This window comes from Myodes glareolus, chromosome 8 (genome assembly GCF_982192425.1).
Source record: "Myodes glareolus chromosome 8, mMyoGla1.1, whole genome shotgun sequence".
Lineage (NCBI taxonomy): Eukaryota > Metazoa > Chordata > Mammalia > Rodentia > Cricetidae > Myodes > Myodes glareolus.
In genome coordinates this window covers 34,958,786-34,982,363 of record NC_142033.1, presented here as the reverse complement: position 1 = coordinate 34,982,363, position 23,578 = coordinate 34,958,786, and the positions used below count along the sequence as shown (strand labels likewise).

At 43.0% G+C, this 23,578-nt stretch overlaps 2 protein-coding genes and 1 long non-coding RNA gene across 4 annotated transcripts in view; 1 reads left to right on the top strand and 2 right to left on the bottom strand.

Moving 5' to 3' along the window:
• Positions 1-4,644, bottom strand: part of Nfxl1 (nuclear transcription factor, X-box binding like 1) — a 41,283-nt gene extending 36,639 nt beyond the window's left edge. Inside the window, exons 1-3 of one of the 2 annotated variants that reach the window (XM_048414781.3) lie at positions 4,511-4,644; positions 3,945-4,184; positions 989-1,162 (exon numbers count right to left, since the gene is read on the bottom strand). In XM_048414781.3, the coding sequence (XP_048270738.1) occupies positions 989-1,162; positions 3,945-4,182 (412 nt within the window). In that variant the 5' untranslated portion in view covers positions 4,183-4,184; positions 4,511-4,644. The remainder of the gene's footprint in view (positions 1-988; positions 1,163-3,944; positions 4,185-4,510) is intronic. The other variant, XM_048414783.3, reaches the window with a different exon arrangement.
• A 5,488-nt stretch (positions 4,645-10,132) lies between these two features.
• Positions 10,133-17,594, top strand: LOC146893832 (uncharacterized). The gene is made up of 2 exons (XR_015002694.2): positions 10,133-10,326; positions 15,218-17,594. It is a non-coding gene; the product is annotated as an uncharacterized LOC146893832 (long non-coding RNA).
• Cnga1 (cyclic nucleotide gated channel subunit alpha 1) overlaps positions 14,499-23,578 on the bottom strand; it is a 24,253-nt gene continuing 15,173 nt past the window's right edge. The window contains exons 5-9 of the mRNA XM_085691791.2: positions 22,423-22,464; positions 22,223-22,333; positions 20,875-20,982; positions 19,310-19,416; positions 14,499-16,335 (exon numbers count right to left, since the gene is read on the bottom strand). Coding sequence (XP_085547917.2) covers positions 14,942-16,335; positions 19,310-19,416; positions 20,875-20,982; positions 22,223-22,333; positions 22,423-22,464 — 1,762 coding nt within the window. The 3' untranslated portion in view covers positions 14,499-14,941. The remainder of the gene's footprint in view (positions 16,336-19,309; positions 19,417-20,874; positions 20,983-22,222; positions 22,334-22,422; positions 22,465-23,578) is intronic.

Sequence of the window (23,578 nt, the reverse complement as noted above, 5' to 3'; positions counted from 1 at the left end):
GTGAGCACATCAAATACTAGTCAGACACGAGCAACGCTCAATTCCAAATCTTAGCAACTTGGTTTGCGAGCCAACTTTTTAACCAGTCTACTGACTGCACCCACTCCCCGCCCCTTCGCAACAGACAGGTTCAAGAGCAGCTGTCTTGTCTACTTCAGAATCATGTTGCTTTTACACAGAAAATACAATGAGCCCCAAAAAAGTTCAAAGCTGAGCAAATCAGATAGAAGCCAACTTTGCCAGTTACTAATTGTGTCATATCGGGAGAATCTTCTCTCCTATGAAGAGTCATTTCCTAGAAAAAAAAATTGTCTAGCTCTAACAAGACTTTAAAGTAAAAAAAGGAACTAAAATGAGAATGTAAGACTATATAAATAGCATAAAATATAAAATACTGAGAGATGTTTCCAATGACTTAAGTACTGATCTTGAAATATCTATTTTAATAACTTGATAATAATAAATATATATACCAGGATCACTATGATACTCTCTCATATTAAATAAAAAAAAGGAGGGGGATGTTTCAAGTATAACCCAAACATACAACAGATAATGAATATGTCAGACTTTTAAAGATTTAATTTTAAAAAAAAGTACGAAAATGAAATATAAGACATAAAACTCAGTAATAAAGTCAAGAAAAAATGGACTTTAAGGTAATTTTAACGTGATTAAGAAAAAAATGAAAAATATACTCAAAGAGGTGGCCCCACAGTCCTGCAGCCTAAGAGAACCATAGTCAGTTACTCCCCCGGCCTGTTTCTCTAGGAGTTAGGGCTATAAAGAGCACTTGCCATACAATCTACTTTATACAAAGATTAGTATTAACAACACATCATCTAAATAACAAAATGTACTCAACTTCACAAGATATCCACATTGAAAATGAAAAACTATTCTATAGTAATTTAAGTTATATCTAAACAACATCAGAAATATACTTCTACTTATATAGCGAAAAAGGTCAAAATTGGTAAGCTAATACCTGTGTGAGTAGTGTATGAGATGAATGTATTGGCGACGATTTTCCCCTGCTTTCCTTCGAAGTCTTCATCCCCCTCCTCTTCGGAGGAGCTGCAGTGCTCCTCCACAAGCTTCCTGGCTGCAGCTTGATTGGCCTTCTTGATCTCCTCAAACTTCCTCTGAGACATTAGCTCTGCTTGCAAAGCAGAAAGAGAAAGGTTTCATTTCTGCCAATCAATCGGTTTCTTCCCAAAGCACGGTATGATGGAGATGGCACCTTTAGTGTTCAGGCCAGTGAGCATCAATTTATTTGACTATTGGGTCAGTTTTAAACACACATTTGAAAGCCACCTTTAGAACAGCCTATCTTCTTACAACCTGAGAAAGAAAATCTAATCTCTTACCACAGAACCAAAGAAAACCACACGACAAACACTAAACGAATCCTACCAAAGCAATCAAGAGCCAGAGCTACAGAGTCAAACAAACTATTGAGAAGATCTAAAAGTAAAGTAATAGTGCGGAACAGCTCATTGGTCTCAAAATAAAAATACCAACAAAAATTTAAACGGAAATGAGATGTTAAAATACACTATGCAAGTCAGGCGTGGTGGCAAGCGCCTCTACTCCCAGTACTCAAGAAGCAGAGTCAGGTGAGTTTGAGACCAGCCTGGTCTACATAGAGAGCTTCAGGACAGCCAAAGTTACATAATACAGAGACTCTGTTCTATTTAAAAAAAAAAAGAACATCAATAAAAAAAGTTGTAGAAACCAGGTATGACAACACACATCACATCTTACATCCTAGGACTTAGGAGACCAAAGTAGGTAGATCTTTGAGTTCAAGGCCTGCCACTGCTAGCTACATAGTAAAATACTGCCTCAAAAATAAGAATAGAAATCACTAAAATACATTATACATAATTTTTAAGAAATTGGGGAACATACTCAATGGGGGCACACAAGAGTGACAGGAGGTAATGCTTCTTCAAACCAGTCTCAGAACCCAGTCCGGCCCACAGTGCCTTTGCACATTAATATCCATGGTTTATCTACTGTATTTATTAGCTGCTTTCCTATAAAGCTCCAATCCTTCCAGCCCTCAAGGTGAACGACATTTTCGGCAGTCACACACAACGTTAACAGGAAAAACATGCTTCTAACAATTTCACTCCAAAAAAAATGTTAACTAGGACTGGATTGTTTTTCTACTACTGTCCAGAAAAGGGGTCTGAAATAACATTTGAGCCAGATCTTCTCATTTCTAGTCTTTTCTAGAGCACTCTCTGTACTCCTCACTGTTACTTAATTACAATAATACAGAACGAGCCAGATAACTTCCCAGCACATGTCTGCAATGAGACTTCCAACTTCTTGAGAATAAGGTCCTGCGAATTGTGCTTCCGCTAACAAGCTCTATGCTCTGTAGCTGGCAATGGTGCTTCAGAAAAGACTCACAAGCTGAATGGGTGCTCATATTTAGAGGATTTTAAATTTACTTTCCTAAATCACTAACTAAAAACTTCCTTCCTACAACAGGCTGACAAGCTATCAGAGTAAATCTCCTCTTTAGGTGGTCTATTTGTACTTAACAGTATACCTTTAGTTTCCCTCAGGAAATGTTTCCCTTTTCTTACTCACTCACTCAATTGGTGATTATTTAAGCAAACCAGACGGTTTGGAGTAAAATTGGAAGAAAATGTATATGCACTTACATCAGGAATCTTTAAGAACTAGAAGGCAGAACAGTAACTGCTGTAAGACCTAAGTCGCAAAATAAGGAGGATGCCATTAATCTTGAGGGGAGGGGGTGTTAAAAAAAAAAAGAGTCGGGAAGATATAATAGAAACACTTAAGACTCTGGTAAGTATATATGTTACCATAAATTAGGTAACACCATCTGGAGGGAAATCACAGACAAGGTGACCAAGAAGTCTTCTCACACATTATTCCTTTCAGTCAAATGTCAGCTAGTCAGCTAGAGAACGCTTGCTTTTCTGCTACCCACAAAATCCAAGTGAGCTTATCAATCTGCTCACAGGTCTCCAAACTGTACACTTCACCTTGGTAAACTGGCCAACTGTAATGAAAATCAACACTTTCAAGTTACACTAAGAGAAACCCACTCAGAGGCTCAACTTTGCTCCTAAAGGGAAGGGAGAAATGAAGCATTTATATGATTTCCAAAAAAAAAAAAAAAAAAACGTTAAAAGTTTTCTGAAAACTACATCCCAAACACAAAATGATTTCAGGGATCATTCCATGTTTTTCCATGCACATGGAATTGCTCTCAACGTTCCACTAAATCAAGATCTTAGACCAAGGCTATTGACAAATCCATGGCAGCAATACTAGATACACCCGAAGAAAGACCTGAAATTTATGAAGAGGAATCAGTCGGAAACACTGCAACAATCAAGGCGCTTGTCAAAGATGTCAGGTGGCCTGGTAAACACGGCTATCAATGCCTGCTCTTCAAAGCAGCATTAATGTAGGATGGAGGTCCCAATCCCGCCTGGGATTCTGAGACCTTAGCGCAGCGTGCTGTTACCATACACAAACATGCGAAGGCACAAGATCTTGCTTTACAACAACAAAAGTTACACATTTTAGATTTTCAAAGAAAACAAACACTGGCGATCAATTTACCGGCAAACAAGCAGTGCGTTGAACAAAGAGACCAGATCAACTGAACATCATGTAAAACTTAAGGTCTAGAGGATTCAGGTAGGTAAAAACTAGTGATTGGAAGGGCCTGGCCGGAGAAAAAAACAAAGGCAATATCAATTAAAATGAAGATAAAAGAGATGAGATGGAAATCTACCTGTTCTGAGAAGGTCCCGATACTAAACTCCCTGAGCAGTTGTTTTTTTTTAAAGAAAAAAAAGTGACTGAGACTACTAGGGCACTGGGAACCACGGATAAGTTGGTAAGTGCCTGGGGAGGTTGGTAGGGCCAGGGACCCGAGCCATCCTCACCGCTGGTCCCCAGGATCTGCACGGCTTCGCCTCCCGCTGATCGCTGCCTGCGACCTGCAGAGGGCAGGGTCGCTGCTCCGCCGGGACTGGGGCCCGAGGGCACCGCGCTCCCGGACCCTTTGACTCGCCCTCCTCCAGCGCCGCCGAGAGGGTCTCCATTTCCCGAGGAGGGGACGGCGGCAGCCCGTCCTCGGGCTCGGCCTCGGCCAGCGGCCACCTGGCGCCAGGAAGCCTCCATCCCTGCAGAGGAGAGATAAAGGGGAAGGAGCGTGAGCGGGGGTCCGAGGCTGCTGGTGGCTGCCGAGGAGCCGCCAGGTCGAGCCTGGGTGCCGACGGACCCCGCGACACGGAGACCTGGTCTGGGGAGGTCGCGGCCCTGTGTCTCCCGAGGGCGAGTCCCCGCCGAACCCGGGCTGCAGCGACCGGTGAGGAGGGAGAGGGCTTGGGGCAGAAATGAACCGCGGAGTCACGAGGACCCCCCCCAAGCCGGGACAGGAAGCGCCGGATCACCGGAACTCCTCCTCGGGCTCAGGAGAACTGCGGTGGGCAGAGAAGCGAGGACTGACCGTGCGGCCGCAGCCGGGAACCAACCGCTGTGGTGGACCGAGCCGAAAGCTACGTCTCCTTACCGACGGCGCTCACCGCCAACGACTACAACTCCCAGAAGCCACCGCCCGCGGACCGCAGACTCCGTGGCAGTGCGGCCGCTTCCACGTCCGGAAGCGGCTAATGCATTTTTGGTGCGCGTGCGCCCACGGGATTCTTCCCAGCCTTGGGGAACTATATTTCCCAGCGTGCTCTGGGGCTCGTGAAAGCCGAACACCTTCTCTGGTGGGCGCGCTGAGAGCTTGCTCCTAACCCATCCATTAGCAAACGCTCTCCGGAAATCCGCGGGTGTCAGGATTCAGTCAGAGAGCACTCAGCTGACCTAAAGCCGTCTTCGCCGCAGTCTTGCTGCTTGCAGGTGGCGGGAAGATTCTCGCCTGGAATGTTTTTACAAAGAAAATACTGTGGTCGCCGTGGGAAACCGGATCGGGAAAGCTTCTGGAGCATTGTAGGAAAATGGCTTGAGTTGAGAAAGCTCCCTTCTGAGTTCCCAAAGAAATCCAACCCCTATTATTACCTCTTTCATAGCGTCACAAGCTTTCCCCTGGAGACGTCTTATTTTACCTTCAAGACTGCTCCCTCAAGTATGTTTCCTTCAGGAAAATAACTGAGAGCCAAGAGCTAATCTTTTAGACTGTACTGAGTATACAATAACACAGGTATAGATTACAGAAATGCGTTTAGTGGTCCGTCTGCGTTTAGTGATCTGTCTGGGACCGAGCAGAATTTTGGTTGATATTTGGAATTATACAATCATTAAATTACCGTCTAGAATTTGTCATAAACATCTAATAGTGTGCAAAATATTTACACATATATGTTGCATTTGAATATATGTATTTATACATTGTAGGGCCCACAGGTCTGCCCCTCCTCCCGGGGTTCATCTTAAGAACAGTTACATTTTGGAAGTTGCTTGATTGCACTTCCTGCTTACTCAAGTAATATTATTTCCCTTCTTGGATCTTCAGTGGGGTTGAAGACTAGATAGTTGTAGTTACTTTCCTCGCCTGACTTGGCCAAGTTATTTATTATGTAAGACTTAAACTAGGATAGAATAATTATTGAATATATTTGTTATTATTGTATATGATTTTGTATTAGGCTTAGAACTCTCTTATTTAAACAAAAGGGGGAGGTGCTGCAGAAAGTATTACAGCTAGTGGTAACCCACCCTCTGTGGCGTGGTCTCTTAATAATAGATATGCTGATGCAGAGCATGTGACCAGCCATTTTTCCAGCCTCTCTGTTCTGTTTGCGGATTTCGGTTTCTGATCTCCGTTCCAACAGAGGATTCTGATTTGTGAGTTTACCCCTAAATAAATAACCATCTATTTCTCAATTCTGACCTAGTGTGGGACTTCTTTTAAGAAGTCAGTTCCACAGACTTCTTGTTGCAATTTCTGGCTAAACATCCTGTTTGTTCCTGGGCTCCCTCAGCCCCCTTGGTGGTTAGCTATAGGACCATTGTTTACTCCATCTTGGGCCTGGTAATTTCCCACCTGCCTGGGGGGAATTCCATTGTGCAGCTGTTAGGTGTATAAGGGTTTTCCTAAACTTGAATAGACTGCATTATCTCCTCACAAATGCCCCATGTGTGTTCTTTTAATCTCCAGACCCTTGCCCTGCTAGCGAATGGTACAGTAGTGCGAACTGTACTGTGGAGAGTAACGCAAACGTTACAATACATATTTAAATTTTTCATATTTAATAGATGGCGATGACTCATGAGGATATATTTAAAATCTGTTACAGTCATTGTAGTTCCATTTTTATGAACTTGTTGAACCAGTGTAAGAAGGCAGATTAATGCTCATGCTCACTTCTGGTGGAATTAAGACTTCCTCCGGGAAAAGTAGTAATCCTGGGTGTGGAAATGTTCTGTCCCGATAAGAAGAGTACTTTCTCTGGCATGTACAGACATGATAACTCATCATGTATGTATTGTGACTTACACCATTCACTACATGTTCATTATTCCTCTATTTTTAAAAGCTGTTCCAAACTAAGTCTAGAGATCTCTTATACCTGGATATGCCTGTTGTCCAGCCATCTGACAATGCAGTTTAGTTGACATACTGACATATGGTCCTTATTTGGATTGGTTTTGTCAGAGTTTCTATACTCAACTCTTCAGATGTGTTTATCTTTTACATGTACATCTTAAACACTGCCAGTTAGGAATGCATTGCCTCTCTCTTCACAATCCTGTACATACATCCTGTGACCCTGACTCCTTTAAGCATCCTGAGTACCATGGAAGGGACTAGAGATAAGTTGCAGGCATGAAGTGAGTTCCTGGTGTTAGTTGTGGATGCGACACGGCAGCAGGTCAGTCGCCTGGCAGCTCTGTGTGGCCTCACAATACTTTTCCTCTAACACAGACAGTGGCAGTCAGTCATCCATCCATGTTCACACACACACATTGACCCACCATTCTCTTTACCATTGATGTTTGTCCTGACTCTCGCTGGCACCGTATCTACTGCAGATCAGGCTCAGCCTGCCAGTGCTGTCCTGCTCTCAACACTCCCACTCCACCGCTTGCTATCACCTGCCCTTGTGGGCACTCCGAAACCTTACTTCCTGCTTGCCCCATAGACTGGCTCTGTGCAGAACAGACCACCCGCCCCCTCTGCTAGCCCTTGTGCAGAACTGTACCCTTTCTGATAAGATCTGAATTCCACTTGGAAAGGGGCACTTCGTGTTTTATGGGAAGTCTCCATCAGCCTACATCCACGGCTGTCTCACCAGTGTAGCAGAAATGCTGACTGGATGGACAGATATTGCCGGAAGGATTGGGATTTGTGCTTCTAGGAGCTGTGTGTTCCAGGCAGTCCCTTGGCAACCAGTTGTGGTGTAATGCTGCCTGAGTCGCCATTAGTACTGACTCGACCTGGCTGTCCTTGGAGCCATATGTGTGTCTTTTCCCTTGTCTGTGTGTTCTTTGTGATCCTTACATATTGCTAACAGATCAGACTATTCCAGGCAGTTGTGGATATAAACAAGACTGCTGAGGACATTTTTGAATTCTGCTCCACTATTAATTAAAGCCTTAAAAAAGTAGCCAGTTCTGGGAATTGCCAAAATCATCATTAGGACAATTCCTTGATAATGTGGAATAAAAGGAATTAATCTTAGCAGAAAAAACCTTAGAAGCCTTCTACAGGAAAACAGCATTAGGCATTTATGTGCAACTTAACAGGAGGCCTATGCAACCTTCCTTATGGCCAGAAAACCTAGGCTAATTACAACGTCTGACCCTGAGAGTCGGGAAGGGAAAGGAGTTGAGATTAATGGTACAAAATGAGTCTCAGAAAGTTTTTCCAGGAAGATAGTAGCCTTCTTCTTCTTTCTCACCCAGACACACAAGGTCACTTAGCTGAGCCCAAGTCAGCCACCTGGTACAAGCTGATAAAGGTGGGCTAACTCAAGAACAATGGTCTCTCTAATAACAAGAAAAAAGAAGGGGTAACTTTACAAATGTAAGAAAGCAAAAGTCCTTGTACTCATGCCAAAGCATCTTTAAAGATTCTCTTTGTAAAACTGTTTTATGCTGTTCTTTTCTATTTTATGATCTGATGATATATGCCTTTGCCAAGTTCTTTGTTTGTAATAATATATAATCCTGCACTGAAGTAAGTAAATCGCAACAGCATGTCTCAAAAACATTGAGAGTGTCTGTGTGTCACTTTTCCTCGCTGTATCCTGATTTCTCCTGTGCCTTCGCCCTGATTCCCTTACGGTCTGAGTGGCTCCCTTGAGCCGGTCCATAGCAAACACTCTCTTATGGTTGCTGTGAAGAGACACCACGACCAAGGTTTTATTCTTTAAAAAAATATAATGCTGGCATGACCGCAGCCGCTAGTCCAGGCAGAGACGGCTGCCAGAGACGGCTGCCAGAGCGGTACAGGCTGGTGCTGCCATGCGGCCGGGAGAGTCACCCAAACAGGCAGGTGGAGACGGCGGATAAAAGGCTTACAGGACATAGTAAATAGACATAAGGCTGAACATTTATTACTTGAAAGAGAAAGAAAGACAGAAACAGGAAAAGCGAGAGAGAAAGACAGAAAACACGTGTGCACACGCCAAGAGAGGGAACAGAAAGAAAGTTAAGATGGTGACGAGAGGTCAGAAGTCGCTGGGAGTGGGCGTGGCTTGTCCCTTAAAGGGACCAGAGATCAAAAGGAATAACACAAGGCGACTCTTACAAGAGAAAGCATTTCTCTTATAATTGTAAGACTTGCTTACAAATTCAGGGCTTTAGTTCATTATCATCATAGAAGGGAGCTTACAGTCAGGCACTGGAGCATTAACTGAGAGCCACATCCCCAACTCTAGACAGAGGCAGAGAGACTACAGCCTGAGGCTGTTGTGGGCTTCGGAAACCACTTCCTCCAAAAAGGTCACACCTCCTGATCCTCTGATTCTTTCCAAATTGCCAATTATAAGAGCCTATGGGGGCCATTCTCATTCAAATACTGCAATATACAATGCAAATTTACCATTCAGTAAGAAATTAAAAGCTGTTCATCCATAGTTGGGGCAGAGAATGATTAGAAACATTAGGTAGCCAGGTTGATTTTTCGGACCAGGTTAAAATGTATGTAACTAGGAAATGACTTAGTAATACTCACAATGATTATATTTCAAAGTATTTATAATGTGACTTTTATGAAAATAAAATAATTTTAACAACTAACATTTTATTATTTCTTTAAAGAATTTCATACCAAAATTGTAGTGATATTGTATTTGTATTTTAATAAATAAAGCTTGCTTGAAGATCAGAAAGCAAAACAGCCACACTAGTCAGCCATACAGTCCAAGCAGTGGTGACACACACCTTTAATCCCAGAAGTCACACTAGTTAGCCATAGAGGCCAGTCGGTGGTGGTGCACGCCTTTAATCCCAGCACTAGAGAGGAATATAAAGTGGGGTGAGACAGGAACTCGCTCTTTCGGTCTGAAGAGGTAAGAGCTCTCTAGTGGCTTGACTGCTTTGTTTTTCTGATCTTCAGGTTGAACCCCAATATCTGTCTCTGGGTTTTTATTTTTCATGCTACAAAAAAAAAAATACCAAAAATTTGTCATATTTAATGTAATGTTGTTTCAAACATTCATCTAACTAACCTGTCAAACACCTACTAAGCCTAGTGGCCAGCCCACTGTTGTGTCTAGATTGTGGAATCCCAAAAAAAACCAAGGAGGCCAAGTCCTGAACGTAAAAGCAAATAACCTTCATCCAAGTTTGAACTGATGTGGGTCCCAGAAACTGAACCTATGTCCTCTCCAAGAGCAACAAATAGTCTTAACAACTGAGCAGTCTTTGCAAAATACTTAAATAAAATTTATATAGAGAGGCTGTGGCAACATAACTTAAGGGCTTCTTGGTATGTTTCTGTGATAACTATTCTGTCTTCATTTTAGCTGTTTCCTACATTGCAGAAATTGCATTGCTTCCAAGTTAAGATCTCGTCACTAAAGCTGAGGCAAACATGTGTGTGTGTGCGTGTGTGTGTGTGTGTGTGTGTGTGTGTATCTGTGACACTTTTTTCTTTTTCTTTTGTTGGCAGAATCTGTTCATTCGTTCCTTGATGCCGCAGGGCGATCGGTAATGAAAAGTCCCCAGACTATCTTACAAAAGATACAGCTTTAATAAAAACAGAAGGGAAAACTTATACAGAATCTCACCCTGCTGGAACGTTGGATCCAAGCCAGGTCGAGCGGGAGAGAGAGAAAGAGCTGCAGGGGCTTTCACCCGCCAAGTTTAAAGGTAAACTTTTGCCTTAGGGCGACACACCCCACGAACAGAATGTGATTGGCTGAACTCCCCTATCAGTTCCTGGCTGCCCAGATTCAAAATAATCATACAGAAACTGTATTAATTACAATATTGTTTGAACAATAGCTTTAGCATATTTTTAACTAGCTCTTATGTCTTAAATTAACCCATTTCTATTATCGCCACATGGTTGTGACTTACTTACCAGCAAGTTTCTGGTGTATCTATCTCCTGCAGGCAGCTACATGGCTTCTCCCTGACTCTACCTACTCTCTCTCTCTCTCTCTCTCTCTCTCTCTCTCTCTATATATATATATATATATATATATATATATATATATATACACACACACATAATCTTCCAGACTGGCTATATTCTGTTAAGCCATTGGCCGAAAGCAGCTTCTTTATTAGCCAATCAAAGCAATGCATATATAAAAGGATTTCCCACACCATTCTTTCTTTACTTTTTATTTAATTTGTATTCAATTATTTCATTTTTTATTTGCTGATTCCTTCAGTTCACCATAGCAAGGTATTACCAGACATAAAGTTATGACTACGAAAAAGGCACAAGGCATTTTTCAAGACTTCAAGTAGCCGTGAAAGCTTGTCTTCGCTTTCCAAACAAAACTAAGAGGTGTTGACAAGCAGGACAAGATCTCATACTTGTCTTTCTGAACAAAATCTGGGTTTTTTTTAGGTCTGTTAGGCGTGGTGGCTACTGACACTTTTGGTCCCCACCTCTGGTGGAGGTATTAGGTTCAATAGTGATTCTTTCTCTGACTTCTGTGTAAGCATAATTTTCATGCATTAATAAGGAACCTAGATTTTTGCAGATAAATCTGTCCTTCATTTATGTAAACTTTCTGTGATTTTTAAAATATAAAGTAACTTGTAAAGATATGAGTTATTGTTTGACATCCCTGGATCAAAGTTTGGAGACTGTGGTGTTTAGATGAGATGTCCCCCATAGTCTTGGGTATTTGAATACTTGGTCTCCAGTTGGTGGCGCTGTCTAGGGATGGTTGGGGATATCCTTGCTAGAAAAAAATGTGTTACTGGGGTAGGCTTTGAGGTTTCAGAAGTCTGGCACCATTCCTAGTCTGCTATCTCTGCTTCCTGTTTGTGGCTTAAGCTTTTAACTGATTCTACTGATATGCCTGATTACTGCCCTGGTTCCCTGTTGTGATGTTAAGGAATGCTTACACCTCTGGAACTATAAGCCCAAATAAACCCTTCCTTTCAAAAGTTGCCAGGGTCGTTTTCATGACCTACATTGTTTAGGGATTGACCTGACTGGGGCAATGGGGAGTAAGGAAAAGATAGACACATACAGAAAAGCTGGGATTGCGTGGACTGTTCACTCTGGTAGAGATGCACCAGCAGCAACCCAAAAGCTCAATTCATTTGTTCTATACATCTGAATCAAGAAGGTGAGTTTATTGTGTGTAGCTGGACAAGGAGGCAGGCTTAGTTCATCTCAGTAGCAAATCTCTGTAGGGGAGCAGCTTCAGGCTGTAAATATCTCCTAGGAGGAAGCTGTGGTCTCATTTTCTGTCTATACTCTCAACATCCACCAGGGGAAGGCCTTGCCGTTTCCCTGAGTCTGCCCATTGGATGGTTTTGCCATTTCTCTGAGTCTGCCCCGTGGAAGGTTTTGCCATTCCCATGAGTCTGAGCTATCGTTACCCTTGACATGGCTGTGCTTATGTCCACAGCACACATTCACACGGGATTTCATCTGCTCCTTATACACTCACTCAGGACTTCCTCTACTCCCCAGTCATGATGTTTTATCAAAGCAATAGAAAGTAACTAAATGGCTTATTAATTGCTTTCTATTGCTGTGATAAAACATCATGACCATTCACAAGTTGGGGGTGCGGTGGGGTTATCTCACCTTACAACTTGTAAGTCTATCCCTGATGGAAGCCAGGACAAGAACTCTGGGCAGAAACCTGAAGGCAGAAAGTGGGACAGAAGCCACAGAGGAATGCTGTTTACTGACATGCTCCTCCCGGCTTGCTTGATCTGCTTTCCTAGACAGCCCAGCACCACCAGCCCAGGAGTGACACCACTCACAGAGGTCTGGGCCCCTCCCACATCAGCTATTGAGCAAGAAAATGCCCCAAAGCTTGTTCACAGGACAACCTGATAGGGGCATTTCTCAGCTGAAGTTCCCTCTTCCCAATAACTCTACTCTAGCTGTGTCTAGGTGACATGAAACTAGCCAGTATAATAGGGATGAATTAGGCTCTAGATAATTTCTAAATGGAAAAACATGCAACTTCAGGCTTTGGGGTTTTCTTAATGCTTCAAAACTGTCTCTTCCTGTGAGTATCACAGAAAAGTGCTGGGACATGGAGGAACACTCACCAGTATCCAGCCTCTTCAGTGATCTGCCATCTTCAATTCTCAGAATTTACCTGCAAACTTCCACCTTAGCTTCCTCTCTCATCCCAAACTCGCCCACCTTGGTGCCATGTCTGTCCTTGTCTTAATACATTAAAGATGCTCACCCTGGACAAAAGTTGTTGTCTAGATAGGTCTGGTTTCTGCATAGCTAAAAGGTGAGGTCATGCTTTAGCATGTTCCCAGGTTCTTGGCGTGGGCTTCCCCAAAGCCATATGTATTGTCTCTATATATATAATCTTGATTCTTTGTGGTTTTCACATCACACATCCCAATCCTATCTCCCCACCCCACCTCCAGCATCCCCCTCTTGCAACCCTCCAAAGCAAAACAAATTTTAAAAGAAAAGCAAAATACAACCCAAGCAAACAAAGCAAAAGAAAGAAGAAAGAAAAAAGAAAAAAAAAATCTCTTTGTGGCAGCTGTGGTCACACACTTCCCAGGGAAGCCCAGGGACTCCCACATACATTTTACCCTTCGGTCCTTTCATCTTCATCTGCAGAGTTCATGGCCATGGGTCAGCTGTCTGATTCGAGGCCTCCATCCTCGGTCACATCATCTACAAAGGGTTCTCACTAGGACTCCCTGTGGACTTCGCTGTGTTGTGAAGATCTTAGTTTTAGATCTGTAGTTTTGTCCCCTTCTCATGCTCTGACAGTTCATAGAGGAGGTGCGGTTGGGGTGAGCCAACTCACAGCCCAGGGCCTGGGACCAGCTTTCCCCTATTTTTACACTCCACCCCCCCCCCAACTCTCCCGTACCACCTGGGACAGTCATTCAATACAGCCTGTTCTGCTTTCAGTCCCTCTGTCCAGCTCACTAACACTCCCACCACCAGGGCCAGCTCCACTGTTTTCCTCAGGCAAAGTGCAGAGCCCTCTGTCCCGACTGTGGTGGGGGGGAAGGCGGGGTCAGCTTTCCTGTTCTCACCCTCAGGGTTGGCTCAACTGCATGTCTTTGCATGCCAGGCCAGTTTAGCACTTGAGCTGAACCTATTGATAGTGACGCTGGCGAGCCAACCCTGAGAGTATGAGAGTCAGTCGAAGACCTGACCCTGTCCCTTTCATCTGTCATGTGATTGCATGGGTGAGGGAAAGACACCCTCTCCCCCACCCCTTGCTATGGGGTGGCAGGTGAGAGAACTGGCCCTGCCCCTCACCAGCTGCAGCATATAGGAAAATGGACCCTAGAACCCGCCAGGGCACCACCTGAGAGCTATCCTGTCTTTTAACTCCCAGTTGAAGCTGGAGCCCAGTCTTGAACCTCTGCATTGGCGTCCTTTCATTGCTAACCTAAACCATCAACAGCATATTAGCCCACCAGAGCCCTCTCCCTAGAGGAGTAAGAAAGGAATTGCATAATTCCTTACCTCAGGCTTTTGACCAAACACCCATCAGCAGTCCAATGTAAAAGCATCAGTGTGAGTTTGGAGGAAGCGAAATAAAAACTCAGACAGGAAAGGAAGAAGTCTCTGATGTCAAGCCTTAATACTCTGAGAGCTCCTTAACAGTAACATTAAAAGATTCCTACATCATCTTGTGATGTCAATAAACACTGGAATACTCATGTCCACATATATTTTCTTGTCATAAAATCTGATTTATTATGCTCCTATCAATAAGAAGTTTCCCTCAATCACCCTTTCAGACTTATCTTACCACAAAGGCAAGTATCCTTCAAGTGGCCTGAAGTCTGCCAGACACTACTATTCCCTACTTAGTCACCAGATAAATCATATTTACTCTGGATTTGTAATCAGTTTCACTTTATTGCATCCTAATTCTTCATAAAACGGTATCTCAAACACAGTGGGCACAGTCACACTGAACAGACTCCTCAACAATGCAAGCGGCTTGGAAGTGTGAAATACTGATTCGCTTTTACAAAGATTATTACAGAAAAGGGGCATCTGTGGGGGGGGGAGCATATCCTGTCACAGACAGAGTAATCAGTCCAGTCCTTGCACACGACCCGTTGTGAAAAATCCCAGGGTTAGATGAGTCTTTAATTGTAGTATTGCACAACGGCTTTATGCCATCCAGCCACACACATTTTCCCCGTAGAAAAACTTCCCAGACGAATCTGTTTCTTCCACTGTACAGTTGTTTCTGGCCAAGTGCTCATGAAGATTATGAGATGTGCATGCTTCTGTTGACGTCCAGCTTTTCAGTCCCATGCAGACTCTGTGGGCTCACTCACTTTCTCCTCCAGGCTCCTCGAGAGCTGAAAATTCTGTTTCGATAAGTGGTTTCAGAAATTTCTCGACCTTGGTTAACCTTTTCTTGATCTTCTGCTGCATCGACTCATATTCAGCCAAGATGCGGGCAAATCGTGTTTGCAGGAGGTCAACTGAGCCTTCCATTCGTGTGACCTTTTCTTCCAGGTCTTTGGGGTCACTGCCCAGATTTGCAATGTTTAAATCCAGTAGACCATCTTTCATTAAGATCTGCCTTCCTTTCTCTTCCAGCATAGTTTTGGCGTCTGGGTACTCCGTAAGCGCTTCCATGAGGTCATCTTTTGAGAGGCAGAACAGGTCTGAGTAGCCAATGCTTTTAATATTGGCTGTTCTTCGGTTGCCGGCCTTGCTGCCTTTGATGTTGAGGATGCTGATCTCACCGAAGTAACTGCCATCACTCAACACGACAAACTGGGTGATTCCGTCATCGGCCACCACAGCAAGTTTGCCTTCCTTGATGATGTACATCTCTCGCCCGATGTCCCCTTTCTTGCATATGTAGTCGCCAGGACTGTACACCTGGGGCTGTAGCTTCAGCACCAGCTCCACCAACAGACCAGCTTCACAGTCAGCAAAGATGCGGACCTTTTTTAACGTGTCTAAGTGGACGTTGATGGCGATTTCTGCCCTTAGCTTGTCAGGTAGGTATTTCAAGACTTCTTTCTCGTCAACTGTTTTTTTGTTGGTCCAGAGGTAGTCGAACCATTTAATAACCCTCTTTTCCATATCTTTGCTCACATTTCGGAAATTCATGTATTGCTTGATCGCATCAACTCGTGCTTGGAATTCCGCCCTGGCTGCGTTCATGTTGGAAATCATAGATCCTATGTTACCGACAATGGTGGCAAAAATTAAAACTCCAATTAAGAAGTCAACTACCACAAAGATATACTCAGAATCCAGGACAGGAGGTGGAGTTTCGCCGATGGTTGTCAAAGTCAGCGTAGACCAGTAAAGGCTGTAGACATATTTTCTAGCCAAACGGCCAAATTCAGGATCATTCACATCGGGGTAGACCCATGTGTCATTCCCAAACCCGATGGCCTTCGAGATGGAGTAGTACACACACGCATTCCAGTGGATGATAATGACGATGTACATGACGAGGTTGGAAATCCTAAAGATGTTTGGATAGTTGGTCCTTGTCTCTGTCCGCTGGAAGAACTCAAACATTCGAGAGATCCTTAGCAGTCGGTTTAACCTAATTTCTGGATAGTTCCACCCCATCTTGAAATACAGCAGATCAGTGGGCACCATTGACAGGACATCAAGTTTAAACTGAAAGTTGGCTTTATACTTCTCTATGAGTTTCACTTTGTCTTTCACCAGCAACCCCTGTTCCAGATAACCTGCGGTAGAAGAGAGGAAAGCCAGGCTGTTTCCTAGTTGTACAATGACCCCTGTGACCAAACCTACATGTCATTATAGAAGAGTCTGTTGTAGAAATAGAAAATGACACTTTTTAGTATAAAGGTAATCTATAAACAGATAGGTAAATAGGTAGGTAGATAGAATGATTGATTAATTGATCCTTTGATATATGATTTTGGTTACACAGGTAAAATCATTTCTCTAATGAATCACATTCATATTCTGCAGCATTATTATAAGTTGCACATTTGGTTCCTGTCCCCAATTTCTGACACACCACTGTTAAAATCCTTACGCTTTCCTGAGAAACCAAAATGCTAGTGGTATCTTTTGTTCTGATATTTGGTCATGGCCTCAGCTCCCAATGCAGAGCTCCAGTGCTTTGAATTTCTTGGTGGTAAAGATATCTTTGTTCTGTAAGGCCACTCCTGGCAGGCCTGATGGGGCTGGTCCCCAGAAACAGACATTTACAGACTTGATATTCTTAACCTCCACCCCCACTTTCTCCAGGAGGAGGATGCTGGAAAGGAACTTAATTTTGTTACTTATTGTGTTGTTACTATACAATAAAAGCCTTCCATAAAGATCATTGGCTTTGTTGTGCCCAGATTACAACCCCCAGAGAGACCACCAGAGAGGCCCAGACTGTAAAAAGCAAGGTTTAATCAGCATAATACAAACATGCTTGGAACTCATCTCCATCCCCGTTACAACGAGGTAGAGAGAGGAGTTGTATCTCCTCTGTGGGGTAAGCTTTTAAAGGCATAACTCCAAAGAGACTCTTTGGAGCTGCTTTGGCACGGATGCAAGGACTTTTGCTCCCTCCCATCTTGCTAAGTCAGCATTTTTCTTGTTCTTAGAGCAAGGCCACTGTTCTTGAGTTAGGCCATCTTTAGCAGCCTGTACCAGGTGGCTGGCTGGGCTGAGCAAAGTGACCTTGTGCTCAGAATCTCCCTGGGAGAGGGGAAGGCCATTATCTTCCTGGGAAAATATTCTGCTAAGAAATTTCTTCTCGCCCCTTTGAGAATAAGGGGTGAGGGTCCCACAGCTTTGGGGATCAGAGAGCATCCAAGTGAGAGAGCAAATGTAGGGTGTTAGAAGAATGTCATAACCCAATTCCGCGAGGACAGCAGCTCCTGCTCTCAAGCCCTTCTACACTTGTTCTCCGTACCTCGGCATCTGCCTGTTCACGTCTTTTATTACAACCTTTATTAATAGAATAAACTAGAAAATGTGTTTTTGGTTTTGTTTTTTGGTTTGGTGAGCCATGCAAGTCAATAGCTGAAGCTGAGGAGGGATTGTGGGAAGCCTAACGTATACTTATTTAATCAGAAATGCAGGTTGAGTCGTGTCTATCCCGACCAGCGGGATGCGAACGGTGGTCCCTGATAAACCTATGGGAGACGAATGGAAGAGCCAGAGACATGAGAAATGACGGCAAGACAGTATATCTGATCAAACCGCCGTTTATTATATCCTCAGAAGCTGTTATATAGCAAACCGGCCAGTGGGAGGGGAGGTGTGTCAGGTCTGCTGGAATTCAGGCCTGGAGCCGACCCTAGCTGATAAGTAAATCCTGAGGGTCTGTGATTGTTGACTAACAAAGGAAAATGCAAATTGTTTGCTAAAAGCCTGGTGCCTGCAGGTCTCACTAGGCTAATGTCCTAGGTCCAGAACTTGCCTGCAAAGGTGAATATCTTACTTGTGAACGTAAGATGGCTGTAAACAAAATACAGGTGTTTGCTTCCAGCAGTGTGCCAGACACCTGAAGTAAGGAAGAGCCTTACCAGGCCCAGTCCTTAACCTGCAGGGTCTCACTAACTCTAGTTAGCTTCAGAACGATGACATTGTAGCAAACATTGCAGATACTCCTTGGCAGAATCTTAGGCCTGCTCTCAGAAGTGTCGACACCTGCCCCTTTATCATACTGTTTCTCATGAACATGCTTTTGACCTTCAGCATGAAACATCAATCTCCCTTCAGACTGCATTTGCCCTTCTCGCTCTTGTCCTGCAGGCCGTCCTTCATTACCTAGGATCTTCTCTTCTGGGCTGTCCCTGTGGGCCTGGCGTGCGTACTGAAGCCTTGTGTCGGAAAGGGACTTTGTTTCTTCTCCTACAGTGGCTACCAAAGCGACAGGCAAGCTCCGGCAGCTGAGCCCTGCCCAGCCCTCTAGAGAGCAAGCTTTCAGGGACTCCTAGAGGCTTCTATGCTGTGTGTAGCATTTACAGCGGGGTGGAGGGGAGCGGGCAGTGTGAAAACAATACTCTTTACACCTGCTTACTAAACACTAAGTAGAGAGGCAGTAGATCGGTAAACCCTACTTAACATACACCTCTGTGAACTACAAAGTTTATATTTCCTGTAAAACCTCTATTAAGGGGCTCCTGGAAAGCAGTGACACTTTCTTTGTGCCCTTTCAAAGTATCTCCATATGTGGCAGAGATTGCCCTTTACCCACAAGAGACTGACTAAATATTTCTGTTCTTTAGTCTTCTGCCTGGCATAAGCCAAATGACTAAAATAACGAAGGAAAACCACTAAGCCACACTCAAAAGATTACTGAGGGGACTGGAGAGATGGCTCAGAGGGTAAGAGCACCGGCTGCTCTTCCAGAGGACTTGAGTTCAATTCCCAGCACCCACATGGTAGCTCACAACAGTCTGTACCTCCAGGCCTAGGGCATCTGACACCCTCTTCTGGCCTTCTCTGGTATTGCATGCACATGGTACACAGACAAACATGCAGGCAAAACACCCATATACAATAAATAAATAAATAAATAAATGTAAAAAACATTAACATCTTTCTGGATCAGTTGGAGTGACCTAAGCCAGCGAGGGGGAACATGTCACTCATGTTTTCAGCTGAGGTTGTGAGTTTACCTTGAAGAACAGTTGGGTGGAGATAAAAGCAAGAAATTTCAGATGACCCAAAGTAGATCACACGTACCTGTTCTTGTTCGTACAAACATATCAACAACGTAGATTATGTCTGATACGTAATCAAAAATGAGCCAGTATTCTATGTAATCAGACTGGAGTTCGTCAAAACATGCTCTGTAAAAGAAAGACATGCATTAAAAAAAATGACATGGAGACGAATTGAAATAAAAAGTCCCTTTGTCCCTTTGTGTATATTGTTTGTGATGGGACATACAACATGCTAAGGCTAAAGGGGTTTTTAGAATGCATTTGGTCAATCACAGTTTTTCCAAATTAGTCCTTTCATGGGAATAATTCATCTCCCCATATTTCTGAATTCTAACATCTTTTCCGTCAATACTAGTTGGACTTGTATAGATAGACATTCGATAAGAATTAGCTGGGCTGTGGCTGGAGAGATGGCTTAGTGGTTAAGACCACTGACTGCTCTTCCAGAGGACCAGGGTTCAATTACCAGCACTCACATAGTAGCTCACAACTGCCTGGGGATCCAGTGCAGGGGATCTGACACCTTCACACCAATGGACAGAAAATAAAGTTAAATAAACCAAAAAAAAAAAAAATTAACTGGGCATGATGGCTCACGCCTTTAATCCCAGTATTTGGAAAGCAGAGCAGGAGGCTCTCTAAATTCAAGGCCAGCCTGGTCAAAAGAGAGAGTTCCATGACAGCCAAGGCTACAACAGAAAACCCCTGTCTCAAAAGCCACCACCACCACCACCACCGAATACATTGTTTCAGCTGGCAATCCTTCCACTGATAAGGTGCTCGCTGTGCAAGCATGAGTTCTCAGAACCCACATTAACAAGCGTGATACCAACAGCAAGGCTGCCGTGTTGGCACATGCTTGTCATCCTAGCTCTGGAGCAGCAGAGAGGAGCATGGCCCTGTGTTTCACTCCAACCAGTCTAGTCATATCGGCAAATCAGTGAGAACCCCTATCTCAAAATACAAGGTAGAGAGCATCCTGAGGACACACAAGGCTGACCTCTGGCCTCCACATACATATGCACACATGTGCATGTGCACCCTCACACACATATCCCATATATATGCTTAAATTGATAAATAGCTTGAAGCTAAAATCAAATATCACGGGATGAAACTTCATTGATCACAAAGCTTGTATTCCCTGTCTATACCCAAAAAGCTTCAGGGAAAAATGTTCCTAATCTTGAACAACTGAGATGTTTCTAAAAGATACCAGATCTTTCATTGTTTTCCATTATGGGCGTCATTATCATCATCATCATCATCATCATCATCATCATCATCATCATCATTATATATGATAGACCAAGAATTACGTTTCTCCTAGTGTCCGAATCCCATGACTGAACAATTAGAAGTTTAAAAGAACACTTCTACTCTCTTCCCCGTCCCATCCCAGGACTGTATGTCTACACACGTTGAGAATCAAAGACACCCTGACCTCAGGTAAACACATTGAGAATGATTCAGCCACATTTCCCAACATGTAGTGGAGAAGATTGCCCCAAGAACCCTAGGTCAAAGTATGTTGGCAGTAGGCTTCTAAGTGCTCTGATATCCACAGAAAACATATATGTAAACCTTGCAATAATCATTGTCCAGTTGTACATCACAGGTAAAGTAATGCAAAGCAGCCAGTTGTAGTATGTGCTTCCTGAAGGATCAATAATCACCACTTCTTTCTTCTCCCTAGCCACAATTAGAAACGAAGAGCACAGTTATTTATCATATCAAATATGGCATGTCAATCAACCATGAGTAAATAGAAAATGGATCCCCTTAACTTAGGAAGATTAGCTCAATAATTATATTCACCACAAAAAACTGGCTAGTTAGTAAGGGGTGAATAGAGAGTTAAATCACCAGTCCTACATTGAACCATATGTAAGAATCTCATTGAAGCCCTGTGCTTACCACAATGATGCTGTCTGTTTTATACCCCAATCACTGAGTGCAAATAAGGATATAAATTACTGGAAACTATAGACTTCCCAACAATCCTCTGTAAGGTTAAGGTTGAGAGAATGGTGACTTTGCCATCAATTCCCTACCCCTATCTGGAAACAAAATGGCCATGAACTACACTGATGGGGAAGGGGTGTGACTCAGCAACTCATCTGTAGAGAAAGACGATAGTGCAGCACAATTTAGTATCATTCTCAATCAAATATTTTCAGGAATGATCTTTGAGGGAGGTAGTAGAGGGCATAAAGGATAAAGGAATAAAACACTCGATCAATACTAGAGTGTTTTAAATGTTCTGGTACCAAGTCGATATCTTTAAGAATTTCTTTTCCTTGCGCAAGCTTCAGCAATTTTTGGAACAGGCACAAATAGTTGAATTGTTGTTTGATAGGTTGTTTTGTAGAACAAGTTCTCTTTGGTAATTTTTTTTTCTTTAAAAGCTTTGCAAACATAACTTTGCCTTACTCTTGGGAAATTCTAGCTTTCGCCTGTCTGCTTGAAAAGGAGGCCCTCAACAGCCAGCATTTGGAAGGCACTGTGCTGTTGCCGAAAGCATCGTGGCTTTAGGATACTTGTCAGACAGCAGAGACTACTCTGAAGTGTTGATGAGATTATCAAGTTTTATTTTGGTCTTTACAGACTCATGAGCTCCTAGGTACCCAATGATCATTATCCTGAATATTGAGTGGGAAGTTCTTCCTCAGTGATGCTTGTGAGGGAAAATTTCCCAACACAGCAAAAATTCTTAATTAGAAAATTTATACTTGCTAATTTTAGGGAACCTAGAAGAAAGTTTTTAATCTATTTTGATAACAATTTATACAAAATGTTTGTTCTTAAGTATTTAAAGATATTTGTTTTCACCTGGGGCTCTTTGCTCAAAGCTTTCTTTGGGAAATTTTACCTACGTCTAAAACCCATTGCAAGCTCATTTCTGTTTCCAATACCAGTAAAAACTATTTACTCTTCTTTCTTGTCTTTGCCTTTCTCCTCCTTCTTTTTCTTTTCTTTTTCCTTCTCCTTCTTCTTTTTCTTCTCTGGGTCCTTCTTATTTTCGTTTTTATCATCTGTCTTGCTGGAAAAGTTGAGTATGTATTGTTACCATATGCAGGTAATGCACAGGCAGAAAAACATTTAGGGGCACTCATGCCAAGTCTGACTTACCTCTTCTTTTCCTTCTTCTTTTTCTTTTTTTCTTTTGGGTCTCTAAAGAAAAACAGCATCTGTCACATGATCACATCGTTCAACCCCAGTTTCTTACTACTTTGCTTTCCATTGAGCAAGGGTTCTTAGCTGTGCAGTCAAAGTCCTACCACGGTACTTGGAAACTAAAATGGTGGCCAAAATCAAATAGGTATCCAGACAGATAAGCCAAACATGTCCAGGTTAACAGAAAACAAAAGTTTAAAAGGACAGAGTAAAATATGAAAAAAAGAACTCACTAACTTTAAATAAATAAGTTTCCGAATAAGTATACTTCCAGAATTATAATATGTGAAAGTAATGGTTTTTTTTAAAGTTTTGAATACTGTTCACATATACATTTAATTTAAAACACCAAAAATCTCAAGAAAATGTCATAAACTCTTTTTCAAGAGAATAATCTTGTGGACAGCATTTTTTTTCGTGATTAATAAAAAAAGAGCTCTGTGGTCATTCAATCAGATCATGAGGTTGGACATTAACCCAGAATATGATCAAGCAGGAGACCTGAGACACATCAGGAACCACAGGGAAGAAGTAAGCAGCTGAGAAGGCGGATAAGCACACCATGCCATCCCATGTCGCTTTGCGCTATTTCATGGGCACCCACCCGTCATGGCCTACCTGTAGGAAGAGTTTCCTTAGGAGTAACTATTGAAGCATAGATCGTGGATGGGTCGGGTGGGCAACCCCAAGGAGGCTATGTTTATACTATGAAACTATAAGTGGTTTTGAAACACAGTGGTGTAGGCAATCTCCCCAGTGACACAGCTTCAAGTACCATTCAGTCGCTCATTTTCTATGGGAAAAGTGTGGCTAACTTAAGGATACATGAAGATTCGCAAATGCCTTAACTGTTTGGCTAAGGACCTAGGTGGGAAAAGGACTGAATGATCAGGCAGAGCAGTTCTAGAGAAAAGGTAGACTAATAGAGTCATGGGCACAACGTTTGAAAATCTTTGTGCCCCAGGTGAGAGAACAGCCAAGCAGACTGAAGGACTCAGCTGATAAATCCAGCCTCCATGTGACATCTACACACTGGCACAATATAGTTAAAAATACAGCATCCATGGCAACAAAAAATAAAAGCCATGTTTGGCCTCCTGATCAGTATAGC